Source organism: Eubalaena glacialis, chromosome 5 (assembly GCF_028564815.1).
Source record: "Eubalaena glacialis isolate mEubGla1 chromosome 5, mEubGla1.1.hap2.+ XY, whole genome shotgun sequence".
In the NCBI taxonomy this organism is placed as follows: domain Eukaryota; kingdom Metazoa; phylum Chordata; class Mammalia; order Artiodactyla; family Balaenidae; genus Eubalaena; species Eubalaena glacialis.
This window is the reverse complement of record NC_083720.1, coordinates 142,056,007-142,083,523: the sequence shown is the minus strand read 5'-3', so window position 1 is coordinate 142,083,523 and position 27,517 is coordinate 142,056,007. Positions and strand designations below refer to the sequence as shown.

The following is a 27,517-nucleotide window of genomic DNA, read 5'->3' as shown; positions in this document are numbered from 1 at the left end:
TAAGTTATATTTCTAAGTTATTCTCTCACAGTGCAAAACCAATTTTTAGACTGTTTGTAAGCAAAACTCTTTGAAGAATTAATCTTTGCTTTAAGGGAGCAATATCGATTGACATCAAGGATTTCTCTTATTTCCATGTAGGAAGAACCTTTTGTAATGGTCTCTGAAAATGTCCTGGGTAAGCCAAAGAAATACCAAGGCTTCTCCATTGATGTTTTGGATGCCTTATCTAACTACCTGGGTTTTAACTATGAAATTTATGTTGCACCGGATCACAAGTATGGAAGCCCACAAGAAGATGGGACATGGAATGGCTTGGTGGGAGAACTAGTGTTTAAGGTAAGCATTTATTTGTTTGTTTGTTTGTTTATCACATGTCTAAAGGTTGACTATAACCCTTGGCAGCTAATTTCATACAAAATAAGTGTAAGGCAAAGCATTAGGCGGCAGTGTTGAATCAAATCTCACCAATACTATTTCATGAACTTTGTGGAAAGAAAAACTGATGAGGGCTTCCCTGGTGGCGCAGTGGCTGAGAATCTGCCTGCCAACGCAGGGGACACGGGTTCGAGCCCTGGTCTGGGAAGATCCCACATGCCGCGGAGCAATTAGGCCCATGAGCCACAACTACTGAGCCTGCGCGTCTGGAGCCCGTGCTCCGCAACAAGAGAGGCCGCGACAGTGAGAGGCCCGCGCACCGCGATGAAGAGTGGCCCCCGCTTGCCCCAACTAGAGAAAGCCCTCGCACAGAAACGAAGACCCAACACAGCCATAAATAAATAAATAAATAAACCCAAAGTTTAAAAAAAAAAGAAAAACTGATGACAATATAAAGCTAAGTTTTAAAATATTTCCTATAATAGAAAAGTATTTACTGCAGGTATTTACCTTTGCCAAAGTTATACTCCAGACATTTTGTCAGGATATGGTACACGATGAAGTCACAATGCCTTTTCCAAACACAGTTCATGTCATTGTGTTCTTTTAAAAATGTAATTTCAAAAACTGAACAAATAAGATCCTGACCACTTAGGAACTGATCATTTAGTTTTGGTATCTAAATAAGGTAAATCTATTCTTACTTGTATTTTTCTCCTTGTTCTTGCAATTCTCAGAGAAGTATTTAAACTTCTCTATTACTTTATCCCCATTTCTGTCAGTCTTTGCTTCATTTTTTGGAAGCTCTATTATTAGGAGCATACACACTTTTAATCATCATGTCTTCCTGCTGAGTTGTTGAATAGTCATGTTTAGGTCTATAATTTACTATTTGATTTCTGTGTATCTCATTGTTTCCCTCTGTTCCTTCTTTTCTTGCCTTCCTTTGGGTTAATTGAATTTTTTTAGTGTTTGATTTTATTTCCCTCTTAGCTTTTTAGCTGTATTTCTCTGTATTTTTGTTTGTCTATGGTTAGTCTAGAGTTAGTAATGTGCATTCTTAACTTATCACATTCTATGTAGATTAATATCATACCACATCACATTAAAAAAAGTAAACATACAGCAATATAATTCCATTTATACGTACTATATCCTTTGTGTTATTATGGTCATGTATTTATATTTATGAACTCCAAAGTAAAATGTCATAGTTTTTGATTTAAACAATCAGTTGACTTTCAAAGGTATAAAGAGGGGGGAAAAAGACAGTTTCTGATATTTAACTATTTATCTATTTACTATTTCTGTGGTTTTTTATTCCTTTCTACATATCTGAGCTTCTGGCTGGTATCATTTAGTTGAGCCTGAAGAACTTCCTTTACAATGTCTTGAAGTCCAGTCCTACAAGTGGCATACACTCTCAACTTTAGTTTACCTTAAAATTTCTTTGTTTATCCTCAGTTTTAATAATATTATTAGCAAATAACAAACTCTGAGTTGACAGGTTTATTTTTGCTAGATACTTTCTCTCTTAGTGTTTTCAAGTGGCACTGCTGATTCTGATTTATGTTTGACAAGAACACTGAGAGTCTCAGAACACAGTCACTTATAATCAAAATATATTTTTCCTCATACTTTTTTATTATCTAGGAAGAAAATTGAAGATGAAATATTATTATTCCTAAAATCAAGGCTGGTGATTTTAAAGTAAGAGCAACTTTTTATTTCAAAAATCAAAATAAAATTATCATTCAACAATTTTTCATACAATAATAAATGTTTTTATTATTATTTCACAGTATAATTGATACATAACATTATATTAGTTTCAGGCATACAACATAATGATTTGATATATGTATGTATTGCAAAATGATTGCCACAATAAGTCTAGTTAACATTCATTACCATACATAAAGTTATTTTTAATGTTCATGACTTTAAATATGCCATTCTATTGTCTTTCGCCAAATATTGTTTCTGATGAGAAGTTAGCCATCATTTGTACTTTTGCTCCTTTTTTATAGTGTAGGGGTGGCCGTTTTTTAATTCTCTTTTCATTTTTGATGTTTTGATGTTTAGCTATGATTTTCTTTGTATTTATCTCTGTTAGGAGTTCACTGAGCTTCTGGGATATGTTTCACTATGTTTAATAAATCTTGACAATTATTTATACAAATATTTTTTTCCACCCTCTTCTCTTTCTCCTCTGTACTTGAGGCTCAGAAAACATTCAAGTTAGACCTTATTAATGTTGTCTCTAAGTCACTGAGGTCTTGTTTATTTCATCATAATATTTTACTCTCTGATCTTTAGATTGGATAATTTATCATGATCTGTTTTCAGGTTATTGATTCTTTCTTTGCCATCTCCAATTTCTGTTAAGTTCATCTGGTAACTTTTTTATTCTAGGTAGCTAGAATCATTCTTATGCATGTATTGGTTTGGAGTCAACCAAGGATTTGAGGGAAGTTTATACATAGACTTTTGGGCTTATTTCTCTGTGGCTCCCTCCTTTATGTGAGTCCTCTTTTGATTTCTGCACAGTCTGGCTGCCTCAAACACCATCCTCTGATGCATTAAGCTAATAAGACTCTGACTTTCTGCTTGAGCTCTAGCTACCCGTTGTTGCCTAACTGAGGTGGGTCCTCAATGAATGAGCCATGTAAAAGTAGATCTCACCCAAAGCAGTTACCATCTTTAAAGGGTTGAGTACTCTTCAGTTTATGCCTGCTTTCAGCTGGTATGCAATCTGTTCAATGTGTGTTTTTTAAAAATTTCATCCAGAATTTACAATTGTTACTCTTTGTTGGGTTAACCCAATAAAAAATTATTCCACCATTGCCAGAACTGGAATTATTTCTGGAATACTGAAAAGTATTCAGAAAGCCAAAGGATCTAAGTTGTTTCTAAGAGATGTAGAAGAGAAAAAAAATAAGAGGTTTTGAAGACAGTGGTAGCAAAAATAATAAAGCTGTTTTTCATATCCTTTAAAACTTTACTAACGTCAGTTTATTTAATAAACCCATTACATATGGAATTTTATTTGCAAAAGGTTAATAGAAATATTTTAATAGGCAAACAGGAATCATCAATCCTCATCTCTCTTATAAAAACTATGACTATTTATCTTATATTCCTTTATTATAAACCCACAACACCAGCGTTCTGTCTTTGTATTTCTGAGGGGTCCTGTCTGAACTGAACCCAAATAAGCAATTATATTAAAATAAAGATAAACAAAAGGAAAAGGCATTATGCAAGTTTATTCTATAGATATAGTAGATAAAAATCCTTAAGAATTATCACGCTAACAGACTTCACTTACTAAATGCAAGTTAAAAGTAACAAGCATTATAATTAGTCTAATGTTGGTGCTGTTTTTAGTTTGGTTGTGTGCTTGATCCAGTTAGTTAAATTTTTGAGATTTGCCTCCTCACCTATGAAATGAGGAATACAAGTATGTTAGTGGGAAGATCACTTCCAACTATAATTTTTTAAAAACAGTTTAAGAATTTATTGCATAAAAACCATACACAAGCAATTGTATGTTGTTCTTCATAAACAATTTGTTTTTATTTGCATGTAAGAGCATATCATTATTGTATGATAATGTAAAGTTCAGCAGGGTCCTTTTACATAGCAAAAATTCAGGCTTAAAGAAGCTGACTGACAAATGTATGACTTTTTAGCTGGAAAAAATATAAAGCTGTTTATTGCAACTAGATTTTATTTTCTTCAAGAAGATATTTAGCCATTCTGACTAGGCTTTAAGAAATAATTCTTAAGCAGGTAAAAGTGGAGAAGCTTATATAAGAGTTTGTTGGAGCAGGTAGAGAGAGGGGAAGAAACCTGAGAGACTGTAACTAATGAGAACATGCTCTATAGCACAGGGAACTCTTACTTAATGCACTGTGGTAACCTAAATGGGAAGGAAATCCAAAAGGGAGGGACTTTTGCTGTACAGTAGAAACTAACACAACATTGTAAGGCAACTATACTACAATAAAAATTAATTTAAAAAAAAGAAAAGAAAACAAACTTATGGTTACCAAAGAGGAGAGGTCGGGGGAGGAATAACGGAGGTTGGGATTAACATATACACACTACTATATATAAAATAAATAATCAATAAGGACCTTCTGTATAGCACAGGGAACTCTAGTCAATATTATATAATAACCTATATGGGAAAAGAATATGAAAAAGAATCGATATATGTATATGTATAACCGAATCACTTTGCTGTCCACCTGAAACTAACACAATATTGTAAATCAACTATACCCCAATATAAAATAAAAATTAAATTAAAAAAATGAAAGCAACAGGAAGATAACATTTTCAGAAGGAAAGGGCAGTCACTGTATTCTATTACTAATAGAGATGTATGCTCTAATTTTCAGCAACTTAAAATGTCAATTCAAGTATACAAATAGTAATGCAGTAAAATATCATAAAGTAATTTAGATTATCCAACAAGAATCATCATTAAAATTTTATCAGGATCATTTACCCCTGTAAAGCAAAATAACACTATTGAAATGGCATAATAATGTTAGAACAGAGTTTCAGAAAAGTGAGCTTATTATTGTTATATATATTTGACTAGTGTAGACATTTTTCATGAATCTAAGTATATTTAAAATAACAGTAAATATTGCCATTGAATACCTCTATACATGACATAAGACTTCTAAAATTACAAGACTCTCTGCCTTCCTAAGGGGAAACCAAAATTAAAGGAATGTTTTCTAGAGTATTTGTCATGATGATTATGGGAAAACACATTAAAAACGAGTCAGAGAGGGAACATGGGAAGTATCAGAGGCTTAAAAATAATGGAATAAGTTACATGGAAACTATCAATAGTTGCATGTATACAAAATTTTAAATCATCAATAAATCAAAAACAATAATAACGAAATTAAATTACAAATGATAGGCTGGAAAATATTTGCAAAAGTATGATGCATTGTTAGCCTCACTGCTTCACCTACATGAAGAAGTATAAAATCCATAAGAAAATACTAAGATCCCCATAGGTAAAGCTATAAAAGATATGAACTAGACTTTCAAAAGAAGAAAAGAAGAAACTGATAGATAATAGAAATCTAAAAGGAAATCTAGTGTAGTGGAGTAGGGCAATTAATAAAGTTAAAAAATAAAGTAAGTAGATGAAATATGAATGTTTAGTGCTTTTATAAGGAAAGAGCTAAAACTTTGTGTTATATTACTTGGAATTCTTTTATATGCTGTGTTTTATAATAAAAAATAGAATATCATTGGAATTAGAAGCACATATTTCAGTCAGCAATATACTTGACAGCAGTGACAAGAAAGGTACTATAGGGAATGAAAAAAAACATAGTTTGAAATGGACCAAATAATAATTACTAGCATTTATGTAGAGCTTACTATTGCCAAAGCACTCACACAACCCTATGAGGTAGGTAGTACTATTATCCCAATACTGTGTATGATGAAACAGAGTTAGGGAGCTAAAGTAACTTGCCCATGGTCACTTAGCCAAGTTGTGGAGAATTCATGATTCAAACCCAGGCAGTGTGGATCCAGAGTCCAAGTGCTTATCCCCCTTAACCAGTTAACAGAGAGGAACAGAGTTCTAGTGTAAGTTTGGTCTTAAAAGCATTTTAATAAACCAAATTACAGACAGTGAGGAAAGTAATACTCAGAAACATTTCAACGCAGGTTTTAAGACCTGCAAATTCAAAGAAGGTTCAGATGGAGTTTGGTTGAATATGAATCGAGGATAAAAAAATAAGATTACATAGAGAAGGATTGGGGGAGTGACAAAAAACATTTGCATCTTTAAACTTCTCAAAAAATCTCACTTTTTATCTCAGAAACCTGTTCTTCTTTTCCTTTTTTTAAAAAAAATTAAAGCTCCTTAGAAAGGCATCCATTATTTTCTGAAGTCTATGTCTCAATCACTACATTTTGTCATACTCCATATAGATCGCATTCAGCTTCAATCTGCTTTGGCTGGCCTCACTCACTTAATCTTCCTATATTTTCAACCCCAGCTAAACTCATCCTTTGTCCCATAAGGCTTTCAAACTATTCCCATTTTTTGATAATTCTGTCTTCTGGGTATATCTGTTTCACTTTTCAAATGACCCTTTGCGGGGGAAAAAGTATATATATATGGAGAGAGAGAGAGAGACTGACCGCTCGCCTTTTCTTTCCATAGTCCCTCTTTTGGAACCAGAGGGCTGAGGTTGTGTATACTTTATTTTGTATGCCAGGCAGAATGCCCTATATTCGTCCTTTCATTCCCCATGTGTTTTTGAATGCATGGTATGTTCTGGGCACTGTGCCTAGCATCACAGATACAAAGGAATGGAAGACATCATTCCTGCCTTCAAAGATCTCACAGTGTACAAGGAAGACAAATGTGCAAATAAATCATTAAAGCACAGTGTGATCAATGCCATAGGGTAATGCATGCAGGGTGCCTTGGCAACCAAGGGGTGGAGTGGCAGCCTGTGCCTGGGTAGTTGAAAAGATTTCGCAGAAGAGGAGAAATTTGAGCTAGGTCTTGAAGATGAGTAGGAGTGTGAGGAGCAACAGTAGGGATAATTATAAAAGCATGCTTGTCATGCTAAAGAGTTTGGACTTTATCATTTAGCCAGTGAAAATTATAAAAGGTTTTTACATAAGAGAAAAGTGGGATTTAATTTATGTTTAAGAAAGATAACTGAGGTAAGGCCAAAGATGCATTGGAGTGAAGAAGGGAAAAGACAAATGTCTTTTTCAACAATCCAGAGAGGAAAAAAGGTGTCTAAACTTAACAGCAATAGGAGATTAGCCCCAAAAACTGATTTTGAGGAAGCAATCAATATTCCAAGAAAAAATGACTGGAACTTGGTAAGTTGGAGGAGAAGAGAAAGGACATGTTGAGATTTGGTGAGAAATTTAGCAGAGAAACATGAGCAGATGGGCACTCAATGGCAGAGACAGGGAATATAGAAGGAGAACAGATTAGGAAAGGGCAACAGAGATACAGAGCTTGGCTCTAGACATTTTAATTTTAGGATGGCCGAAGAACATCCAAATGGAATTGTCTAGAAACAATTAGTAAATGCACCTGGAACCCATGTGGATGATGTCTAGAGCTAAAAAAAAAAAAAAAAGTTTAAGAAATATAGGTATTCCTCTTTCTAGAAGGTGATTGTCATTCCGTGTAGCGCAATGTGCCACTACGAGTTTTTTCATTCCAAGTCTTTGGACTTCATAACATTGGAATTGTTTTTCATCATTTCCAACATTCCATAAATATTTGTCAAGGACAAAGAAAAGGAATGTGGATCTCTATTCTTCTCATATAAATAACTTTGTACACATGACTTCCGGCTTTCATATACAAAGGAGAAGAAACTAGCTCCCTTGTATGGCAGCTCCAAAACTAAAAGATTGTTGCACATATAAGGGGATTGAATATATTTTGTAAAACTCTGATGCATTTGCATTTCTGTGCTGTTCTAAAGATTACTTTTTACTTATATTAATTAAAGATACAGAAACTATATATTCAATCATGTTAAATGGGACACAACTCGGGGATTTTCCTCAATCTTATTTTTCATCAGCTTCTCACACTCATATAGTATGCTGCTCAAATTTTTTTGTGTGCAATATGAACATTTGAACATTTCAGTCAGGTACTGAGCCAGAAAAGGTAATTGAAGTTTTTAGAAAACTTATGTGCTTAGAAAATATTTTGTTTTCTTGAAATGTTAATAATTTATAGCTGGAAAAATAGGATCAAGACTTGTTTCAGGCCGCTTGATCACTGGTTTGTAAATTTAGGAAGCATTTGATTAACAAGTTGATGAAAGCATTTAGTGGGTACAGGAATAGTTTAAATACTTGAGATTAAAGGCTTTCCACAAACCCCTTTCTAAGAAAGTTTAGCTTAGAAATCTTAGAACGCTTTCTAAGGAAGTTTAGAGCTGTGGTACCTGTTTTGATCAGAAAGGTAGTTTCTCTTTGCTCTAGTAGTTTTATGATTTGTACTAGTTTTTTTGGTTTCTGTTGTCATTTGTTTAAAAAAATGTTAAAATTGTAAATCACGTCTAATCATACTGAACTGTAAAACTTCTACTGTATCTTTATTTTAAGGAAAAATGAGAATAAAATTATCCTGTTTGTCCTAAAAAAAAAAAAAAAAAAGAAAGAAAGAAAAAGAAATATAGGTATTCCTCTCAGCTCCATTATAAAAACTAAATTGGGAGTATTGAAGTAACATGAAGATCATGCACAAAACGGTACGTGAGCCTGGACAAAGAGAACTGGTGTTATTACTTTTGCTTCTAAGAAAGACAGAAAACGCTAGAGGGAAGAGAGAGCTCACTTGGGAGGAGGGTTTAGAGGACCTGAGAATGTGGTGAGGTGACCTCTTTCCCATCCGCACTGGAGAGGAGTGGCAGGGGCAGTCCGGAAGGCATCAGGCATAAAGATAGGCCTGTAGAGTTGGATGTATCTGTGTTACAAGAACAAGTTGCGGGAGACACAATGGTTAACACCATTCTCATCTCAATTTTTTAAGAAGTCAGGGTTGGGATGATTCCTTTGGCCTAGAGAAGGCAGAGGTGGCTAGCTAGGACAAAGGCCAGAAGTTGCCTCTTGAACAAGCCACCCCCTGGATCAGGAGAAGGCAATGTATGAGGAGCCACGCTTGTGGATGAAAAGGGTCCTCAGTTGGATGCCTGAAGATCATCAAGTATGCCCCACAGTTACACACACAAAAACCCATATATATTTCCATTATATCCTTCCATGACTGCAAACCAGCCTTGAAAATATCTGTATCCACCAATGAAACTTCACTCACCAAAGAATTCCTCCCCACACACACCTGCCCAGTGATAAATGCTAACAAGCCTTGTGAAACGAAAAGGTAGTTTTGCAAAGGGAATCAATAAAATGTGTAAAGGGAAAAGAAGCCCTCATAGAGACTTTAAATTAGACACTGAGACTTTAATTCTTTAAATTAGATTGAACAAGTATTAATGGACTGATTGAATATCCCAGAGTATGTCAGCTGTAGTCGGACAAGAAGTTGAAAAAGTACATGTGGTCATAAGAATGCATGTTTGTATGTCTGAATAGTGAGTGTTCAAAAATAATCCACTGGATATACATATAGGATGGAGCTGGATCACAGATGTGGGAAGTAACACAAACTGTGTGTATGTAAAAAGAAGAGAAAAAAATGACCCAAGATATTTGTTGTTGATAAGGAAAGATTTTAACACTAATGAAGGAGAAGGATAAAAAGAGATCTGTGAAAGGAAATAAATTATGTAGATGCAAATGACTTAGTGAATGGTTGTAGAAGCAATTTTCTAAATTTGCAGGTGATATTTAATTGGCAGACATTGCAAACAGTAAGGAGCAATTCAATCAGATAAAGGACTTGAATCATTAAGTACTTGGTCTAATAGATGGCAAGCACAGATAAGTGGTGAATAATAAGTCTTGAATCAAAGCTAAAGAACAGTGAGTGAATATTTGCCAAAGGGAATGATGCTGTCCAGGAATGGCTTTAAGGTTTAAAGAAACTTATAGGCTAGGACAAACAAAAATTCAGTAAAATATGTGTAGAATTAAAAAGATTTGGTGGGCTATAGGATATAAATTAAGAGACTACTGCATCAATCAAAGCCAAGGTGATATAAAGACTGGTGCTATGATGAGAAAATCTCATAACTTGAGTATATATAAATCCTGAAATCCACTGTTGGCTATTGAAATGCCATCTATTACCTAGATTTTCATCTATCTCCGGTCATGGTTTGGGGATAAAATTAAAGAAGAAGACAACTTCCAGGCATAAAAGAGAGTGCAGATTTGGGTGAGACCATTCTAAGTAACTTTTAAAGAGCATTTCAACTATGAGATTCTATATGATTCTATGGACATAATCTTAGGGAATTGTTTGATTGATTGGTCATTTTTATTTAGGATGCTTATTCCATAAAATAATGGTCTATGTTAGTCTGGAAAATATAAACATAGAGAAATATACCACAAATGAAAGAGGATAATAATTTATATGGTCTAGGAAGGTAGTTGATGTGATAGAGAATGCATTCCTTCTTTCCCTGTGTTTTTGCAAAGTTGAGAACTTTATTAAATAAGAAGTTTAACTTCAATATTGAAGAGAAATAGAAAACATCCTTTACACAACATTGAAGCCATATTTGGAATCTTTAGACAGTCACTCACATGAATGTACCAACCCCATTTGAGGAATTTGTTTTAAATTCACATACTAATATCAGAATGAATGTTTCACTCTGATATAGAAAGTAGAGCCATGTCTTGAAAGGTATTTCTGTGTTTACTCTTGACTGCCATTTGGATACTTCAGATTTTAATTGTTTTAAGTCTTAAAGATTCTGAGTTTTCTCTTTGTAATTTGTATAAATTTGTATAATTTTATAGTGACAGGCTTTAAAATAAGTAAAGATTTCCCTGATTAAAAAACAAGCAGGGCTTCCCTGATGGCGCAGTGGTTAAGAATCCGCCTGCCATTGCAGGGGACACGGGTTTGAGCCCTGGTCCAGGAAGATCCCACATGCCGCGGAGCAGCTAAGCCCGTGTGCCACAACTACTGAGCCCCCGTGCCACAACTACTGAAGCCCGTGTGCCTAGAGACCGTGCTTGGCAACAAGAGAAGCCACCACAATGAGAAGCCCACGCACCGCAACAAAGAGTAGTCCCCGCTCTCAGCAACTAGAGAAAACCCGCGCGCAGCAACGAAGACCCAAAGCAGCCAAAAATAAATAAATTAAATAAATAAATTAAAAAAAAAAACAACGAGCAAACACCCGAGCACCTCACAAGACTCAACTGTATCAAGGGAGGAGGTGACTGCAGAGGCTCCAGATACATGTGTGAGGACATCTAATGTATCTCTTACTCATTTTACATTTCACTTAATGCCGCACAGAATTGCTAGGAGAACAGCCTTTACAGATTCACTTCTCATAGAGACAGACTGTTTCTGGGAGCTAGTTCTTTCTCATTTACAGAGAACTTACATTTTCCCCCCTGCAGAGCTCTGAAAACATCTTTTTTTTTTTTTTTTTTTTTTAAACATCTTTATTGAAGTATAATTGCTTTACAATGGTGTGCTAGCTTCTGCTTTACAACAAAGTGAATCAGTTACACATATACATATGTTGCCATATCTCTTCCCTCTTGCATCTCCCTCCCTCCCACCCTCCCTATCCCACCCCTCTAGGTGGTCACAAAGCACCGAGCTGATCTCCCTGTGCTATGCGGCTGCTTCCCACTAGTTATCTATTTTACATTTGGCAGTCTTAAGTGAATTCTAGAATGATTGAAAAGTTTACTGTAATGAAAATAAAAATTCACTCAATTTTGGTCATTATCCTTGGTGTGCATTTTACTGAAATGTGGATTTACAGTTTGGGCATTTCAGGCAGCGATTGCTTCCATATGCTCTGTTCACAAGCAGCCTGAAGATGACTTTTCAGAAAGTTAAAAATAGTCTCTCTACATGACTGAAAAACTCTTTCTGATGGCCCTTTTCTTTGAAGATGGTAGCATTCCTCTTGGGAATTGTAGAAATGCTATTATTTTTAAATCCCTTTTAATGCTGCAGGATAATGCCTGAACCACTGCAATTTATGAATAACTTGTAGCTTGCTTCCCACTCGACATTCAACAAGCATTTATTGGGGCCTAATGTATAGCTGGCATTGTAAGGAATACATAAAATGTAGAACACAGAGTTCTTGTTCTCTAAAAGGTAAGTAGGAAGGAGGAGAGAGAGAGATCCAACACATATCCAACACTTTTCTTACTATCTACACTTCAACTTCTGATGAACTCATCTAGTGTCAAGGATTTAATTGTCATCTATAAGTAGACAACTTTTAATTTGTTTCTTCAGCCCAGACGTCTCATCTGAATTGCAGACTTACAGTTCTTGCTACTACTCAGCATTTCCTCTTAGATGCCTAATGGGCACCTCAAATGTAACGTGTTCAAAACTGAATTCCTGATTTCACCATCACCTTGTCACAGTGTATGGCAACTCTAATCTTCAAGTTACTCAGTCCAAAACCTTTGAGTTACCCTTGACTTCTTTTTTCTCTGTTATACGTCATACATTGTGCATCGACAATTTTTTCTGGCTATAAATTTGAAATATATCCTAAATATGATCACTGCTTACTACTTCACTACTAACCACTGGTGCAAACCACTATTTCATCTCCTTAGGACTACTTCCATGGCCTCTTAACTACCCACCAGGCTACAGCTTTTTCCTTCTGTAATCGTTTTCAATAGAGCGGTGAAAGTGATTATTTTAAAATGTCAGTCAGATCATTACACCCTCTCGCTAAAACCCTCCAATGGTTTTCCACCTTATTCAATGTGAGGATTATTCAAATTCTTAGAATTGCCTATAATGCCTTCTATGCTCATTCGTACACATATACATGCACCATCATGTCTGTTAATCTCTTCCTCCTAACTACTTCCCCAGTATGCGTATTGCTTAGGGTCAGATCGGAAGTCAGAAAATAAGAGTAAGAATTTAAAACCACATACATGCCAAAAGAAAAAAAAAATGGAGCTATGAATAATTGCTGGGTAAGTAATTAGGAGAAAAAGATAATACAGAAACCATAAAAGCAAAAGTTTCTCAGATGTAGCAAGTACAGTATGGTGGGCATGGCCAACTCCACAATTTGTTCACCTATAACCTTTGGCAAGCTACTCACTTTCTCTGAACCTCAGATTGTCCTCTCTACAAGGAGGGTAGTGATACCCTTGTACAGGGTTGTACAGCTAGCATATGTGGAGGTTCAACTCACCTATGTGAGCTGAAAACATTAAAATCTGGACTACTAAAGTCAGAGGACCTGGCTGATAGCTTGATATGGAAAAAACCTGTAAAGTCAATGACTTCCTCACAATGACAGAGACTTCTTCAAACAATAGACAGCCTTGAAATCTAATTCTTTCCTTCCAAAATTTAGGGTTATATAAAAACACCTATTCCTCTTACCACATAGCAAAGAGCAAGTAAGTCAACAGACCTGTTTTGGAAATCTACTGTGGGCAAAGCAGTGTGAAAAATATTTAGGGGGATAGAACAGTATGAACATAAAGCTCCTGCCTCAAGAAGTTTATAACTGAGAAGATAAAATAGATATTTATGGTATAAGTACTATATGAGAGATGCAGAAAAACAGAGAAATGAGGGGTAAAGCTGCGGGGGAGGGGGAATGTCATGAACTCAGGTAAAAATTATATATACACACATATATATGTGCATATATATATACGCTATGTATGTATACAGATATATAGAAAGAGAGAGGGAGACTTGTGAAAACTAAACTATTTCTAGAGGGACTTTAAAATTATATCATTATGTGAATGTGCATGGTGCGGGCAGGGTTTTGAGAGAGAGAGTTAGAAGTGATGCATGTGGTTTCTGGGAAGAGGCTTAGAAATAAGACTAATAATGACAACATAAAAACTGAACTAATAATATTGTTTTGTCACTATGGTGTTGTCAGAGGCAAAACATCTGTTGAAATAATGAAAAGTATTAATTTCTAGAAATAGTGTGGTGAGCTCCAAGAAACAGTTTTTGATTGAATATAATCCAAATAGCAAGATCAAAATCTATTGCTTATAAGGGGCAAGAAAAAGGAAACGTTCTAAAAATTCTTCAAGGGAAAATGATTAAATTTATCAGAGTACCGTCATAATCATAATCATATTGCGTACCTACCATCTGCTATTTATGTGCTGAAAATTCAAAGGTGACAAAAATAGCTGTTGCTTTAACTTCTGTGCGCACTTTAGAAAGATTGAATAGCTCTGTGTGTGTGTTACTCAAAGATATTATATAATATTATGTAAAGTTTGATCAAATATTGGAAAAAATATATAGGCATATGCATCGATATATGTAAAAATAGAAAAGAATCTAGAAGGACATGCATCAATCTTGAAACAGTGGCTATCTATGTGAAGGTGTGGAGAAGACTGCTGATTGTCCTTAAATATCTGTTCCCTCCTTTCTTAGTAACATAGCTCCTGAATTATAGCCAAATACTGACTGTCCACCATGTACATTTCTTGGCTTCTCTCCTGATGTAGTATGGTCATGTGACTAAGTTCTAACCAATGAGAAGTGTCAGTCATGTGACTAAGTTTTAACCAATGAGAAGTGTCATGAGAATTAAAAAGAAGTGTCATTAGAAGCTTCTGGAAATGTTCTTAAAGGGAGGATTTTTGTTCTTATTCTGATCCTCCTCTTTCCTCCTCACTGGAATGTCAGTAGAATGGCTGTAGCTTAAACAGCCATCTTAAACCATGAGTTGGAAGCTTTGTACTGAGCAGAGCAGAACAAGAGAATATGAGCTGATTTCTAACTCTGGAAGCTTCATCAGCCCGGGACTGTCAGCCGTGAGACTCCTTCTATATTGGCATTTAATCCAGTGATATTTTGAGCATTTCTTTCATTTGTAAGAAGAAAATAGGCTGGTTTTATATAATTTGACCCTTTAAAATCTAAAATGTATTTGTATATTGCTTTTACAGTTTAATTTATTTATTTTTCATCTTAGTTTTGCTTTTCTTTGTTTTATAGATGGAAAAACTTACTAGCCAGTGCTGAAATATATGTTTTTCTGTTATGTTTTGTTTTCACATTGGCCTATCTTCCATGTTGAGCTAAATGGACTCATATGATTTAATTACCTGACAAATTTACAGTTAGAAAATTTCTTTTCTCACATTTTTAACAGCTAAAACTTGGAAAATGTTTAACTTACAGATAAGTACCTTACAACGATATTCACCAACTTCTTATGTTTGAGCCCTGCCAAAAATATTTCTCTTCTTATGTCTCTTCTGAGTCTGGAAGACATTTTTACAAGTTATTCCACTACTGAAATTTTAGGAATTTTTGAGACTTCTCTCCACTTAAGATGCTGAATCAAGCATAAGCATCTTCCTCCTCCTTTTTAGACCTCAAATGACATAACCATACAACAATAGAGGAAAATTTAATATATTACTCTAAATTAAGGTAGGGTGCCTTCCATGAACCAGAGTTGTCAGATTTCAGGAAAGCACACTCCTAAGAAATTGTAGCTTTATCAGAGGACCCCAGAAAAATTCCATTAATTATCATATTGGATGTAAGTGTCCAATTCCAACAGAGATAACATTGGAGTCCCAAACAAGATTGCAAGTCTATGGGTGAGAAGAGAGGGCAGGGAAGGCATAAGTGACTTCATAAGAAATAAGAAAAGGAAGCAGAGAACATGCATGAAGAGAGCCAAAATAACCTTCAGAAAGAGAAAGTTTAATACCAAGTGTTAATGTGCAGAACACAAATCTGGAACTTGGTAATCCACAACACTGGCTAGGGGGAAGGGACTTAAAAGCGTGCCAGGATAGTACCCTCAGGAAAGCATTACTTCTGGAGCATCAAGAGAAATTAGAGAATATATGTGCTCCTTGGAGACGTGGTAGTGAAGGTAGAGGTCAGTAAAAGAGCAAAATTAAGAATTCTGTAGAAACTAAGCAGAAACAACACCTACCAACCCACTGCCACCCACCCCCAAACATCCTCCATTGAAGAAAGCAATGTTACTACACTGACAGAAGGACTATTGAACAAGGAATCTTATCTACAAGTTATCCAGGAATAGAAAAATAATTGGACAAGTTCTATTCAAAACTAAGAATTAACGAAAGTATGTCAATATATTTTAAAAGTTGATCAACATTCTCCTCACACAGACAACCACAGAGCAAAATAAAATTGTAACATAACACTTCAAACTGAATTAAATGTCTCAAACAAGCATTTGAAATGTTTTAAGAAGAAAATCTAACAGAATCACAAATTCAAAAGCTAATCATTTAAATGGCCAAATGACAAAGAAATGCAACAACCTCAGGATATATTTTTAAAAAAATAAAAGACAAAAATTATGACATAAATTACAAATTGCTCAAAGGAAATTAGATTAAATTACATTGAAGAACAATAAGAAAAAATAATTAAAATGAAATAAAGAAGTAAAAACGTTCAGAGTAAAAGAATCAAAATGCAAAATAGGCCAAAAGTATAGCATATGTATTTGAAGTCTCTGAAGAAGAAAAGCAACACAATGGTACAATTAATATTTAAATCTATAATCTAAGGAAATTTTCTGAAAATGAAACAAATGTACTTAGTGTTCCTAGAAAAGCTGATCCAGGACAATGAACTCTGAGCTATGTCTTAGTAAAATTATTAGACTTAAAAGACAAAAAAAAGAAATCCTCAAGGCAAAATAATCAAATTACTTCTAGTGGTAGAAAGTTAAATCATTATCAGACTTCTCAAGAGCAACACATGAAGAAAGTCAGCACTAGAGAAGCACTATCAAGAATTTTTTTTTAAAGTGCAAGCCAAATATTCTATAATCCATTCAAGATCTCCTTCATGGCTACAGAGAAAAGAGTTTTAAACAAACAAGTGCTAAGAGAAAAGTGGACACTTGAGCACCTCCTGATGAAACAACTAGAGTATGAGCTTCATTCAACCATGAAATGACAGGATAAGCTTGACAAAATGACTAATAGTGATCATTTAATATATTTAACTGTAGAAATGATGCTAAAACAAGGTTAGAAACATGGGTTAAATGATAATTTGAAATCATCGTATGGTATAAAAAATGAAAGGATGGTTTTATTAAACACTGGGAGAAAAACAGGGAAAGAAAGGGGAAAATAGAATATCATTATTAACTAGTATAGAGAATAAGTGGAAGTCACCTATTTCATTTAAAACAAAGGAAAAAAAACAGAAAGGTTAAGTGAAGAAAAGTGGGGAGTAAGGGCACTATAAAAGGTATAAATATAAAGTTAACCACTATAACAAAAGTACAAACCTTTCTAAAAAGAAAAAGAAAAAAATAGCAAAAACAAACCACAGAGAAAAACACACAAATATACAAAATTCAAATAATAATAAATAACATAAATAATGAAATATATCTTCTGTGTATATATCAAACACAAAATCCTGATAATATACTATCTTCTGAAACACACATAAACGTTGACAAAAATCAGTCATGGATTAGGTCTCATGGAAAACACCATTAAGTTCCACTGAGTGGATATATTACAACTAAATTTCTCTGATCAAAATACAATAAAACTAGAGAAAAACCCAAAAATTAAAAAATGTTTCCATCTGAAAAAGCCTTCTATTAAACAACTCTTGGGAAAAAGGAGAAATACAAATATATATTACAGAGTTTTTTTAAGCGGTGGTAACGAAAACACTGCATATGAATCTATAAGGAATATTTAAAGGAGTGATTCATAGTCTTAAAAATCCATATCAATAAAAATGAAAAAAATGGAAATAAATATATTTAATTCCATCTTCAAAAGCTAAAAAAAATGTACAGCAAATTTTAACAGAAGATATAAGGAAGATAAAAATAAAAGGAGAAAGTAATAAGGTAAATAATTTTTTAAGTAGATTAAATTAATAAGTTAAATCTTGGTTCTTAGAAAATATCAACAAGGGACAAATCATTAGCTAATCCAATCAAATAAAGAGTAAAGAACTTAGACCAATTTATACAAAAAGTTATCAAGGAATTACCCCACAAAAGAGGACCAGGCCTGGAGTGTTTCACGGGTGAACTCAACTAGTCTTTTAGAGAACAGATAGATCCAATATTATTCCAGATTTAAGGAGACTAAGAGATACAACAACTAAATGCAAGACATGATCCTGGACTAAATTGTAGGATGGGACAGTATTGGGACCAATGACAAGGTTGTAATATGGACTGTAGATTAAAGTATGGCATCAATGTTAAATTTCCTGAATTTGATAACAGTACTGTTGTTCTGTATACAGAATATCATTGTTATTTTAAAATAACACATATAGTTGCACTCTGAAAGAGGGAAAAATTAGACTTGAATAAATAGACTAGAATAAATAGAAAAGTATGTTCTTATATCCAAAGACTCTGTTGAAATATTTTTTCTGACTAAATTATGTTATCTTGGAGTCCATTCAGCATCCCAAAGTGAATTTATGAATTTATGAGAATGATTTAAAATACACTTGAAGATATATTTACATGGTTTTAGCTTTAAAAACTCTGAAGGTGATAAAAAGGGAAAGGAAGAAATTCTTGAGCTGTAGATACTGACATAAAGGTAAAACAATTAAAACTGTATGAAATTGGACCAATAAAAAAGAATAGAAATCCCAGCATGTGTGTGTGTTTGTGTGTGTGTGTGTATGCATGTGTGACTGTATGAATTAAGCATATGCTGAAAGAGTCATTTCAAGCCAAGAGAGAAATTATACTTTCTTCTAGAACAATACTCAGGTAGTGGGCTAATTGTTTGAAGGGAGGAAGTAATTATGTTCACACCACATTGACTCTGGAGACAGCTTGCCTAGATTGGAATCCTGGATCTTAGCTCTATGACCTTAGGTAAGTTACTTAATCTATCTGTGTCTCAATTTTCTTATCTATAAAATAAAAATAACAATACTATTTACCTCACAGAATGTTTGTGAAGGTTAATTGAATTAAATATTGAAAAGTATTCAGCTCATAATAAGCACTATATAAATGTTAAATAGTAGTGGCTGTAATAGTAGTAGTAACAAAATATCCTTGGTACATGTCTTAATTGGATTTTTAGATGGCTTATCATGTGCTAAGCTATAATCAAATTAATACCATTCTTAATATTATTCAGCCATAAGAAAGAATGAAATCCTGCCATTTGTAGCAACATGGATGGACCTAGAGAATATTATGCTTAGTGAATTAAGTCAGACAGAGAGAAACAAATACTGTATGATATCACTTATATGTGGAATCTAAAAAATAAAACAAATGAATGTATATAGCAAAACAGAAGCAACTCAGATATAACATTAAGGGAATTACAATAGTGGTCATCTTATTGGAATTTGACTGTTTATAATTTTTTGTTCTTTAAAATTTTTCTAGGATTTTTAAGTATGATCTTAATTTCAGAGTAAATGTTACTTTAACAACAATTTCATTTGTTCAACCTGGATATTTATTCATTTCCAGTGGTATATTTGAAAAGTAGTGGATATTGTACTATGTGTTTATAATTGAAGCTGAACTGTTAATCTGTAACCGTGACATAACATATCTCTGTTTCTTTCAAAGAAATATATAAAATCTTGACATTGAGAAAATTAATAATTTGTGATTAATTTGACAGTTTGATTATTTTTCTTTTCCCCAACTTACATATTGTATTTATTTAGAAAGGTCTGTTGAAACTTTAAAGTCTTTTAAAGTCTTTAGAACAAAAATATTTATATTCCCATATTAGCAAATAGAGAATCATCATAATATAAGGTCTCAAGAAATAATTTTTTAAATTACAATTTCAAGGTTGAAAAGGCTCTTATATTACCAATTTCAATCTATTCATTATACAGATGAGTAATCTAAATTGATGAAGGTTTGGCTACTTGCCCAAAGTCATGTCATATATCTTAAACGAAGATGTAAACCTCGAACACATTCTTCATTTCTTCTTCCCTCTCACCTTTCCTCCCTTTCATCCTTCCTTCCTCCTTTCCTCCCCCCTTCCTTTCTTCTTCCCTTAACATTTCTTCAATGTCTACTTTCTCCCAAGCAAACCTGAAATTTTTGCATTAAAACATTATTTCAAGACTAAAGATATAAAATGATATTTAAGAAAACTGTCAAGAAATTTTTAAAATTTATGCATAGTTCATTCTTGTGAAGAGTAGAAGAAAATGTATGGTTTAAGAAGCTGAATAGGCAGAGATAGACCTAGTGCTTTTTAAATGTGTGCTAAAGCTCTTCAGTAAATATTTTCCTTCCACTTTGCACAAAAAATCTTTAAGGTGGGAATGATAAGGGGAAAATACTTAAAGTAAATGAAGCTCATGATAGGCACTTTTAATGAGTTTGAATTTCCAAGTCCAAACGAACGATATCCCAGGGGGATAAATGCATGTCCTGAAGTGATATATGAGTTACTATAGATAATATGTACAAAACATGAAAAAGAGGGCTGTTATATAGTTGGAGATTGGCATATTCAAAATTAGAAAAGGAAATTTATTCTGACAGAGCAATGAATTTGATTTTATTCTCTGGTAAAATTATGGAATGGATTATTAATCAGATGTGTTGTAGATGGTAAAAAAAAAGTAAGCAGTTCATTTTCTTTTTTGATGACATTAGCTATTCATAAAATGAATATCTGATTATTCATATATTTTGAGTTCAATAATGCCTTTTACAAAACACTTAAAAACTGTATAGAGGACTTCCCTGGTGGTGCAAGGGGTAAGAATCCACCTGCCAATGCAGGGGACACGGGTTCAAGCCCTGTTCCGGGAAGACCCCACATGCCGTGGAGCAACTAAGCCCGTGAGCCACAACTACTGAGCCTGCGCTCTAGAGCCTGTGAGCCACAACTACTGAGCCCGCGTGCCACAACTAATGAAGCCTGCACGCCTAGAGCCTGTGCTCCGCAACAAGAGAAGCCACCGCAATAAGAAGACTGTGCACTGCAACGAAGAGTAGCCCCCGCTTGCCACAACTAGAGAAAGCCCGTGCACAGCAACGAAGACCCAACGCGGCCAAAAAATAATTAAATTAAAAAACAAAACAAAACTATATAGAGCTACTTGGCTAGATGACGGTATAGTAAAGAATGCTCATAGGTGATTAAAAAACATATCTAGGGTATTAACTAATGAGCTGTTTTCAAAGGGGGTAGAACTTTAGAGGCAAGTTTCAATACTTTGAGCTTTCCCATGTACTCTTCATCAATATTTTACTAGTAATATGATTGAAGAATTAAAGGCCTGCTTCTCAAACTTCCAAATGATGCAGAGCTAGCAGAAAAAGTTGATATAATGGTTGATAGTAAAGATTCAAAATATTTCAGATAGATGTGAAGGTCAAAAGAAACAAAGAATGAAATTGATGAAAGACAAATACAAGATCCAACATTTTGCTTCAAAATCAACTGCATAGGATTTCTGAGGACTTCTGGATTGATAGTATTTTATTTTAAAATATTTTGAAAATTTATTTAATCCTAAATTTAAGTCAATGGTAATTCACCTAGTAAAAATGATTCAAACTCCAATGTCATTTAAAAAACTGTAGTATTCATATCATCTGAGGAAACATTGATGAATTGGACTATGTTCACAGGCAAATGACCAGTATTTTGAGGGATATGGAAATCATATCTTGAGAAGAGTGATTGAATAAGCAAATTATTTTTTATTTTAAAGTAATATTTCCAAGTAAGGAATAAGATAGCATTCGACAGGTATTTTAAGAATAGTCGTAGAACAGATCTATTTAGATTTATAATGTGATGTATTGATAACAAAGCTAACACACTTAATAGAGGATACAGAGAAGCATATATCAATCATAATAACACCAAGGCTTTGTATTAATTAGAATATTGCAAATATAAATTGTTCATCTTAGCAACTGGGCTTGTTATAATATTAAATAATACAATGTTTGTGGAACATGTAACATGGCACTAGGTATATAGTAAACATTAAATAAATGTATAACTATTGGTGTTATTAACATAATGTCCTTAACATTATGTTCAAGCATAAACTAGATAATTATTTGTTAGATATGATCATTTATTTCAGATTAAATTTAGAGTAAATGTGTTTCAACTTCTCTGAGTGTAAGCTTCTAAGAGTCAATGATCATATGGCTTCTTTGTCATGCCCCATTGTATTATCCATCCATCTCCTTCTCATGACTTGAAAGAATGTAAATATTTCCTTTCAAGGAAAATGTTACAACTGTATAATTAGAATAGTTTTGAAAAACAATTATCTATATTCCAGGTTTAGTGCTAATTCTTTTTTTTTTCTTTTTTAAAGAGCTATTCTTTTTTTTTTTTAATTAATTTATTATTTTTTTTTTTGGTTGTGTTGGGTCTTCGTTTCTGTACGAGGGCTTTCTCTAGCTGTGGCAAGCGGGGGCCACTCTTCATCGCGGTGCACGGGCCTCTCACTATCGTGGCCTCTCTTGTTGCGGAGCACAGGCTCCAGACGCACAGACTCAGTAGTTGTGGCTCACGGGCCTAGTTGCTCCGCAGCATGTGGGATCTTCCCAGACCAGGGCTCGAACCCGTGTCCCCTGCATTAGCAGGCAGATTCTCAACCACTGTACCACCAGGGAAGCCCGAGTGCTAATTCTTATCACAATTCAAATAATCACTTTTACATTAAACACTTGACATATAATAATAATTTGTAATATATTAAACATACTATAGTAGACTCAATTACCTTAACTAGTGGCAAATAACATAAACATAAATATGTTGATAAGCCAAGAACTTGATTTTAATTATTGAAGTAATCATTCATGAAGATATAAATTTTTTATCACTGCTACAAAATTTAGCAAATTTTTATATTGCCATTTTATTTTTATTCTGTAAAATTCCCTCTCCGTCAGGTATGCTGAGAAATAGAGAGATAATTTATAAGAATTGGGTAATGAACATCTAGTGAATGTTCTATCTTCTTTCATTCATATATGAAGCAAGTATTTATTAATCATGAATCTATGCCAGACAAATGTGCTTGATACAGGAACATGTCAATTTTTTTAAAAAGTGACAATCCCTGCCTTCACAGAGCTTGTGGTCTAGTAGAAAAATTCATTGTTCAAAAATCAATCAAGTTGTGTAAAATTGCAACTCTCATACTGTTAGAGAAGTGAGGGATACAGGCTTCTGATGGTGTAAACAACAAGAATTATTATTCCAGTCAAAAGAGCCATGGATAGCTTTCCTGAGGAAGTGATAATTGAGCTGATTTATGAATATGAATAAAAGTTTACTTGAAGAAGTTTCAGGAGGGTCAATTCAGACAGTATAATCAGCAGGTATGAAGATCATGCATTGGGAAGAAGTGCTGGAAAGAAAAATGGTCCAGTAGGAATATGTCGAGGTAGGTGGAAGATAGTGTATCCAAAGATGTATAGACTTTGTTAAAGATTTTAATCTTTTTCCTAAAAGCAGTGCAAATCCACTGAAAATCTTTACATTGTGGCAGGGACAGGATCAGATGTGCTCAACAGAAAGAATACTTTGGCTGCAATAGGGAGGTTAGAGACGAGAAAAGGTAGATTTCAGGTAGACTCGTAAGGAGCCCTGGAAAGCAATGATGAGAGCTGAAAATAGTAGAGATGTGAATGAATATTAGGATTCTCAGTAGGTAGAATCAGAAGTGACAGACAGGATAGGGTAATAAGACTGAGAAAAATAATGAGATCGCTGAGATTTAAGACTTACATAAAAAGATTTTCATTGAAGCAGAAAATATTGGAAGAGGACTGGTTTGAGTTGAATGCCTCTAGTATGATCTTGGCCGTGTTAAATTTGAGATGTTTTTGAGACATCCAATAGAAATATCAATTATGTAATTGCATAAATCAGTATATACTCCAGAACTCATCTCTGTATCTAGAAATGTAAATTTTGTAAATCATGTGTATAGATGGGAGTCAGTGTAGGTAATGATATGAATGGGATTGCCTGGGCAGAGGATCTCAAATGAAAAAAGGGTGTAGGTCCAAGTCCAGAGGATTGCCGACATGAGCTTGAAAAGGAACTGAGAAAGAGGCTTATATCATGACATGAAATTCAAGGAAAATAATATTTATGGTGGAGGGGGCCATCATCACTGTCAAATATTGTCAAGAAGCCTAAACAGATGCGCACTAAATTATATCCATTTGATTCAATAGTGTAAACATTAAGAAGCACTGCGTCCATTGAGTAGTCGAGCACTCAATAATATGAATACAAAAGAGTCTTCCAGAGTGACTGTGAGGTGTGGAAATAGAGACGAATCTTTAGAGAAAATTGACTATGAAAAAGTGAGAGAGAAAGGGTAACAAGTGGGAGTCAGAAGTCATAGAGAGTAAAAGGAAAGGTTTTTCTCTTTTTGTTTTTATCTTAATGAGAAAAAGTTAAAGAACCTTTTCATGGGAAATCAACAATTGGTAGGATGATGTTGAATACTTAAGAGATGGGAGTTTAAGCATCTGAAATGGAGGGGATTTGTTGATAAGTTTACTGATGGAGGGTTGGCATTAGAAAGGAAGACATCTCCTCTGTCGCACATAAAAGTTAAATAGAATAAGCTGGATGTGGGATATAGGTTGAGAAGTAGAAATAAGTGTGAATTTTAATTCAGTATCTTCTGGTTCTCTATAAAATAGCAGTGAATGTCATCTTCTGAGAATTAGGGGAAGTGAGAAGATTAAATGTTTTATGAGGCTAATGGTTTGAAAAGTCATTGTTGAAACTGAACAAGTGAGTTGACATACACATACACACATGCATGCATACATACAGAAATAAATAGACTAATAATAGAAAGAGAGAGAAAGAGAAAGAAAGAGAGAAAGGGAGAAAAAGAAAGAAAAAGAAAGAAAGAAAGAAAGAAAGAGAAAAAGAAAGAAAGAAAGAAAAGCAGGACGAAAGAAAGAAAGAAAGGAAAGAAGGAGAGAAAGAAAAGAAAGAAAGAAAGAAAAGAAAGAAAGAAAGAAAAGAAAGAAAGAAAGAAAAGAAAGAAAAGAAAGAAAAAGAAAGAAAGAAAGAAAGAGGGGGAGGGAGGAAGAAAGATACATGTGATTGATCATTTCTGGTTACTTAGACATATTCAAAAAGTTTTAGGACCATCTTTCTGAATCAGTGGTTCTTGCCTTTTTTTTTCTGCTCCAGTACAGCTTCTCTAATACAAGTAAGGACTATCACATACTCATGTCGAGCATGGTGGTCTGCTATGTCACTGATTGTGTAGGCTGGATTGAGGTACTTCCTTAGGAAGGTGTATACAAATCTCAGAGATAGGAAAATGTGTGTGTGTATGCAAATGCATTTGTGCAGTTTGAAAAAGCCCATTATATGATTCTAGTATCCTCTCCACAGGGAGACTGGCAATTTCTTCTTGAGAACAGAATAGCCAAGTGTTGAAAGTGGACCAGAATTGAGGAAGTCCTCCATAGAACTAGGACAAGCATTTACTATATTTAATAAATATTTTAGCACATACAAAATAATCAGTTCACTCTTCCAAAAGAAAACAATAACAAACAACAGCACATCTTCCCTAGATATTTTTCTTTATTACATTATAGAAATTCACTTTGCGATACATATAAATATCTATTATTAAAATCAGTATAGTGACTATTCTAATTCATAACCATTAAATGTAAAACATTTATTTATTAGCAAAATATTTATGAACATTTACAAATATTCAATCAACATGTCAGCAAATCTCTCCTTAGGTGGAATTTTCTGACTTTAGTTGAGTCATAAAATGCTTTGGGTCCCTAGTGCATCAATTCATAAATTACTGATCCACAGTACTTTAATAACCTGAAAAAAGAAATGTACTTTCTGAGAGCCTAATTGAATCTTGAGGAGTTACTTATTCACAATTAAGATTGAGATAAATGAGTCAGCTCACAATAGTCATACTAAAGACAGTTATATTCATTTCACAAATAGATAAACTGAAGCGCAGAAAAGGTCAGACTAGAGAGCTAAGAATCCAGGTTAGATTTTCTTTCTGAAAAGACCCAATTCCTAGTAACTAAGCTATGCTAAATAAATATATGAGCTTGAAAGCAATAACTATTTCTCTGAAAATTCATTTCCATATAGAGTTATTAAGTTTAATACCTCTCAGTTATAATCCTAAACTCATAATAATCCTAAACTCATAGTTCTTATGTTAATATAGCCTTGTTGCAGTGTAAATAGTACAATTAAGAAAAGCAAAATTTCAGACTCTTTTAAGGTAAAAACTCTCCTAAAACCAGTTATCCTAATTGCTTACAATATGAGTCATTTGGAAAATGAATGATTCCTTGCAGTATGGGAAAGTGATTATGAGCACTGGCTTTGGAGTAAGGAAAACATTGCTTTAATATCTGGCTTCTAAACTTATTAACTGTGAGAACTGAATGAGTTACTTAAACTCTTGAAGTTTCAGTTTCTTCATCTATGAAATGGAGAGGAAAACATGTAATTCATAACTCATTGTAAGGATTAAATGAGAAAAGTTATTTAAATACTTAGCACTGTATTGATGGGCTGATACACACACACACACACACACACACACACACACACACACAATGCTTAACTTTAGCTAGACTATTTTTGCAGCTGTTATTACTTCAGAGACTAGATGTATGGGAATTGGTTTAGCATTCCGCTAGGCATGTTACTTTTCATGTCTTTTTTTTTTTCTCCAAAGGCATTAAAACCAGTTTCTATATTCTTTCATCAAACTATAAAAAAAAAAAGAATAATGAAAATGTTCAACAATTTACTATTGTTTGTGTTTGTCTGAAAGTAGCTTCCCACAGCTTTAGTCACAGCCACAGACAATTATTTCAAATAAGATGCATCTTTTAGATATTTAAATATGTTTTCATATCATAGAATTTAAATGTGAAGTCATTTCTTATGTGCTGTCACTGCAATTCTGCCATGTGCCTTATATAAGTAAAATAGCATGTGCTCTGTGTGGTTTTGAGTGCTAACACTGAGAATCTGAAACACATACTGAGAACAATGGTTATTGCTCCAAGGAGAATTATCTGTTTCCTTAATCTTTAATTGTTCATTAAAATGTTTCTGAGGTTTAAAAAATAAAATTATGGTAGAAACCCCTGGGGTATGATGTTATAACTTAGTGCTATGAAATCTCTAATAACCTCTAATATATTTAGAACCCAATAATATAAATTTTGATACAGAGAAATCTAAACCAAGGGTGAAATGCCACATTGAGTTTTCTTTTTTAATAACTTACATGTTAAGAACATGTTGAATATCTTGGGAACATTTTCTCAGGAAGAATTCTTTAGAATAAGTTTTACCTTTGCTACTGTGTTAATGATGGCTTTGATAAAATGACCCAAGGAAAAAAGACAATTTCCTTCAGGCATTATCTGTG

The 27,517-nt window shown here is 33.8% G+C and overlaps 1 protein-coding gene across 2 annotated transcripts in view; it reads left to right on the top strand.

Moving 5' to 3' along the window:
* Positions 1–27,517, top strand: part of GRID2 (glutamate ionotropic receptor delta type subunit 2) — a 1,388,009-nt gene that overhangs the window by 1,071,002 nt on the left and 289,490 nt on the right. For both annotated transcript variants that reach the window (XM_061191720.1, XM_061191719.1), the window contains one exon: positions 142–339. In XM_061191720.1, coding sequence (XP_061047703.1) covers positions 142–339 — 198 coding nt within the window. The remainder of the gene's footprint in view (positions 1–141; positions 340–27,517) is intronic.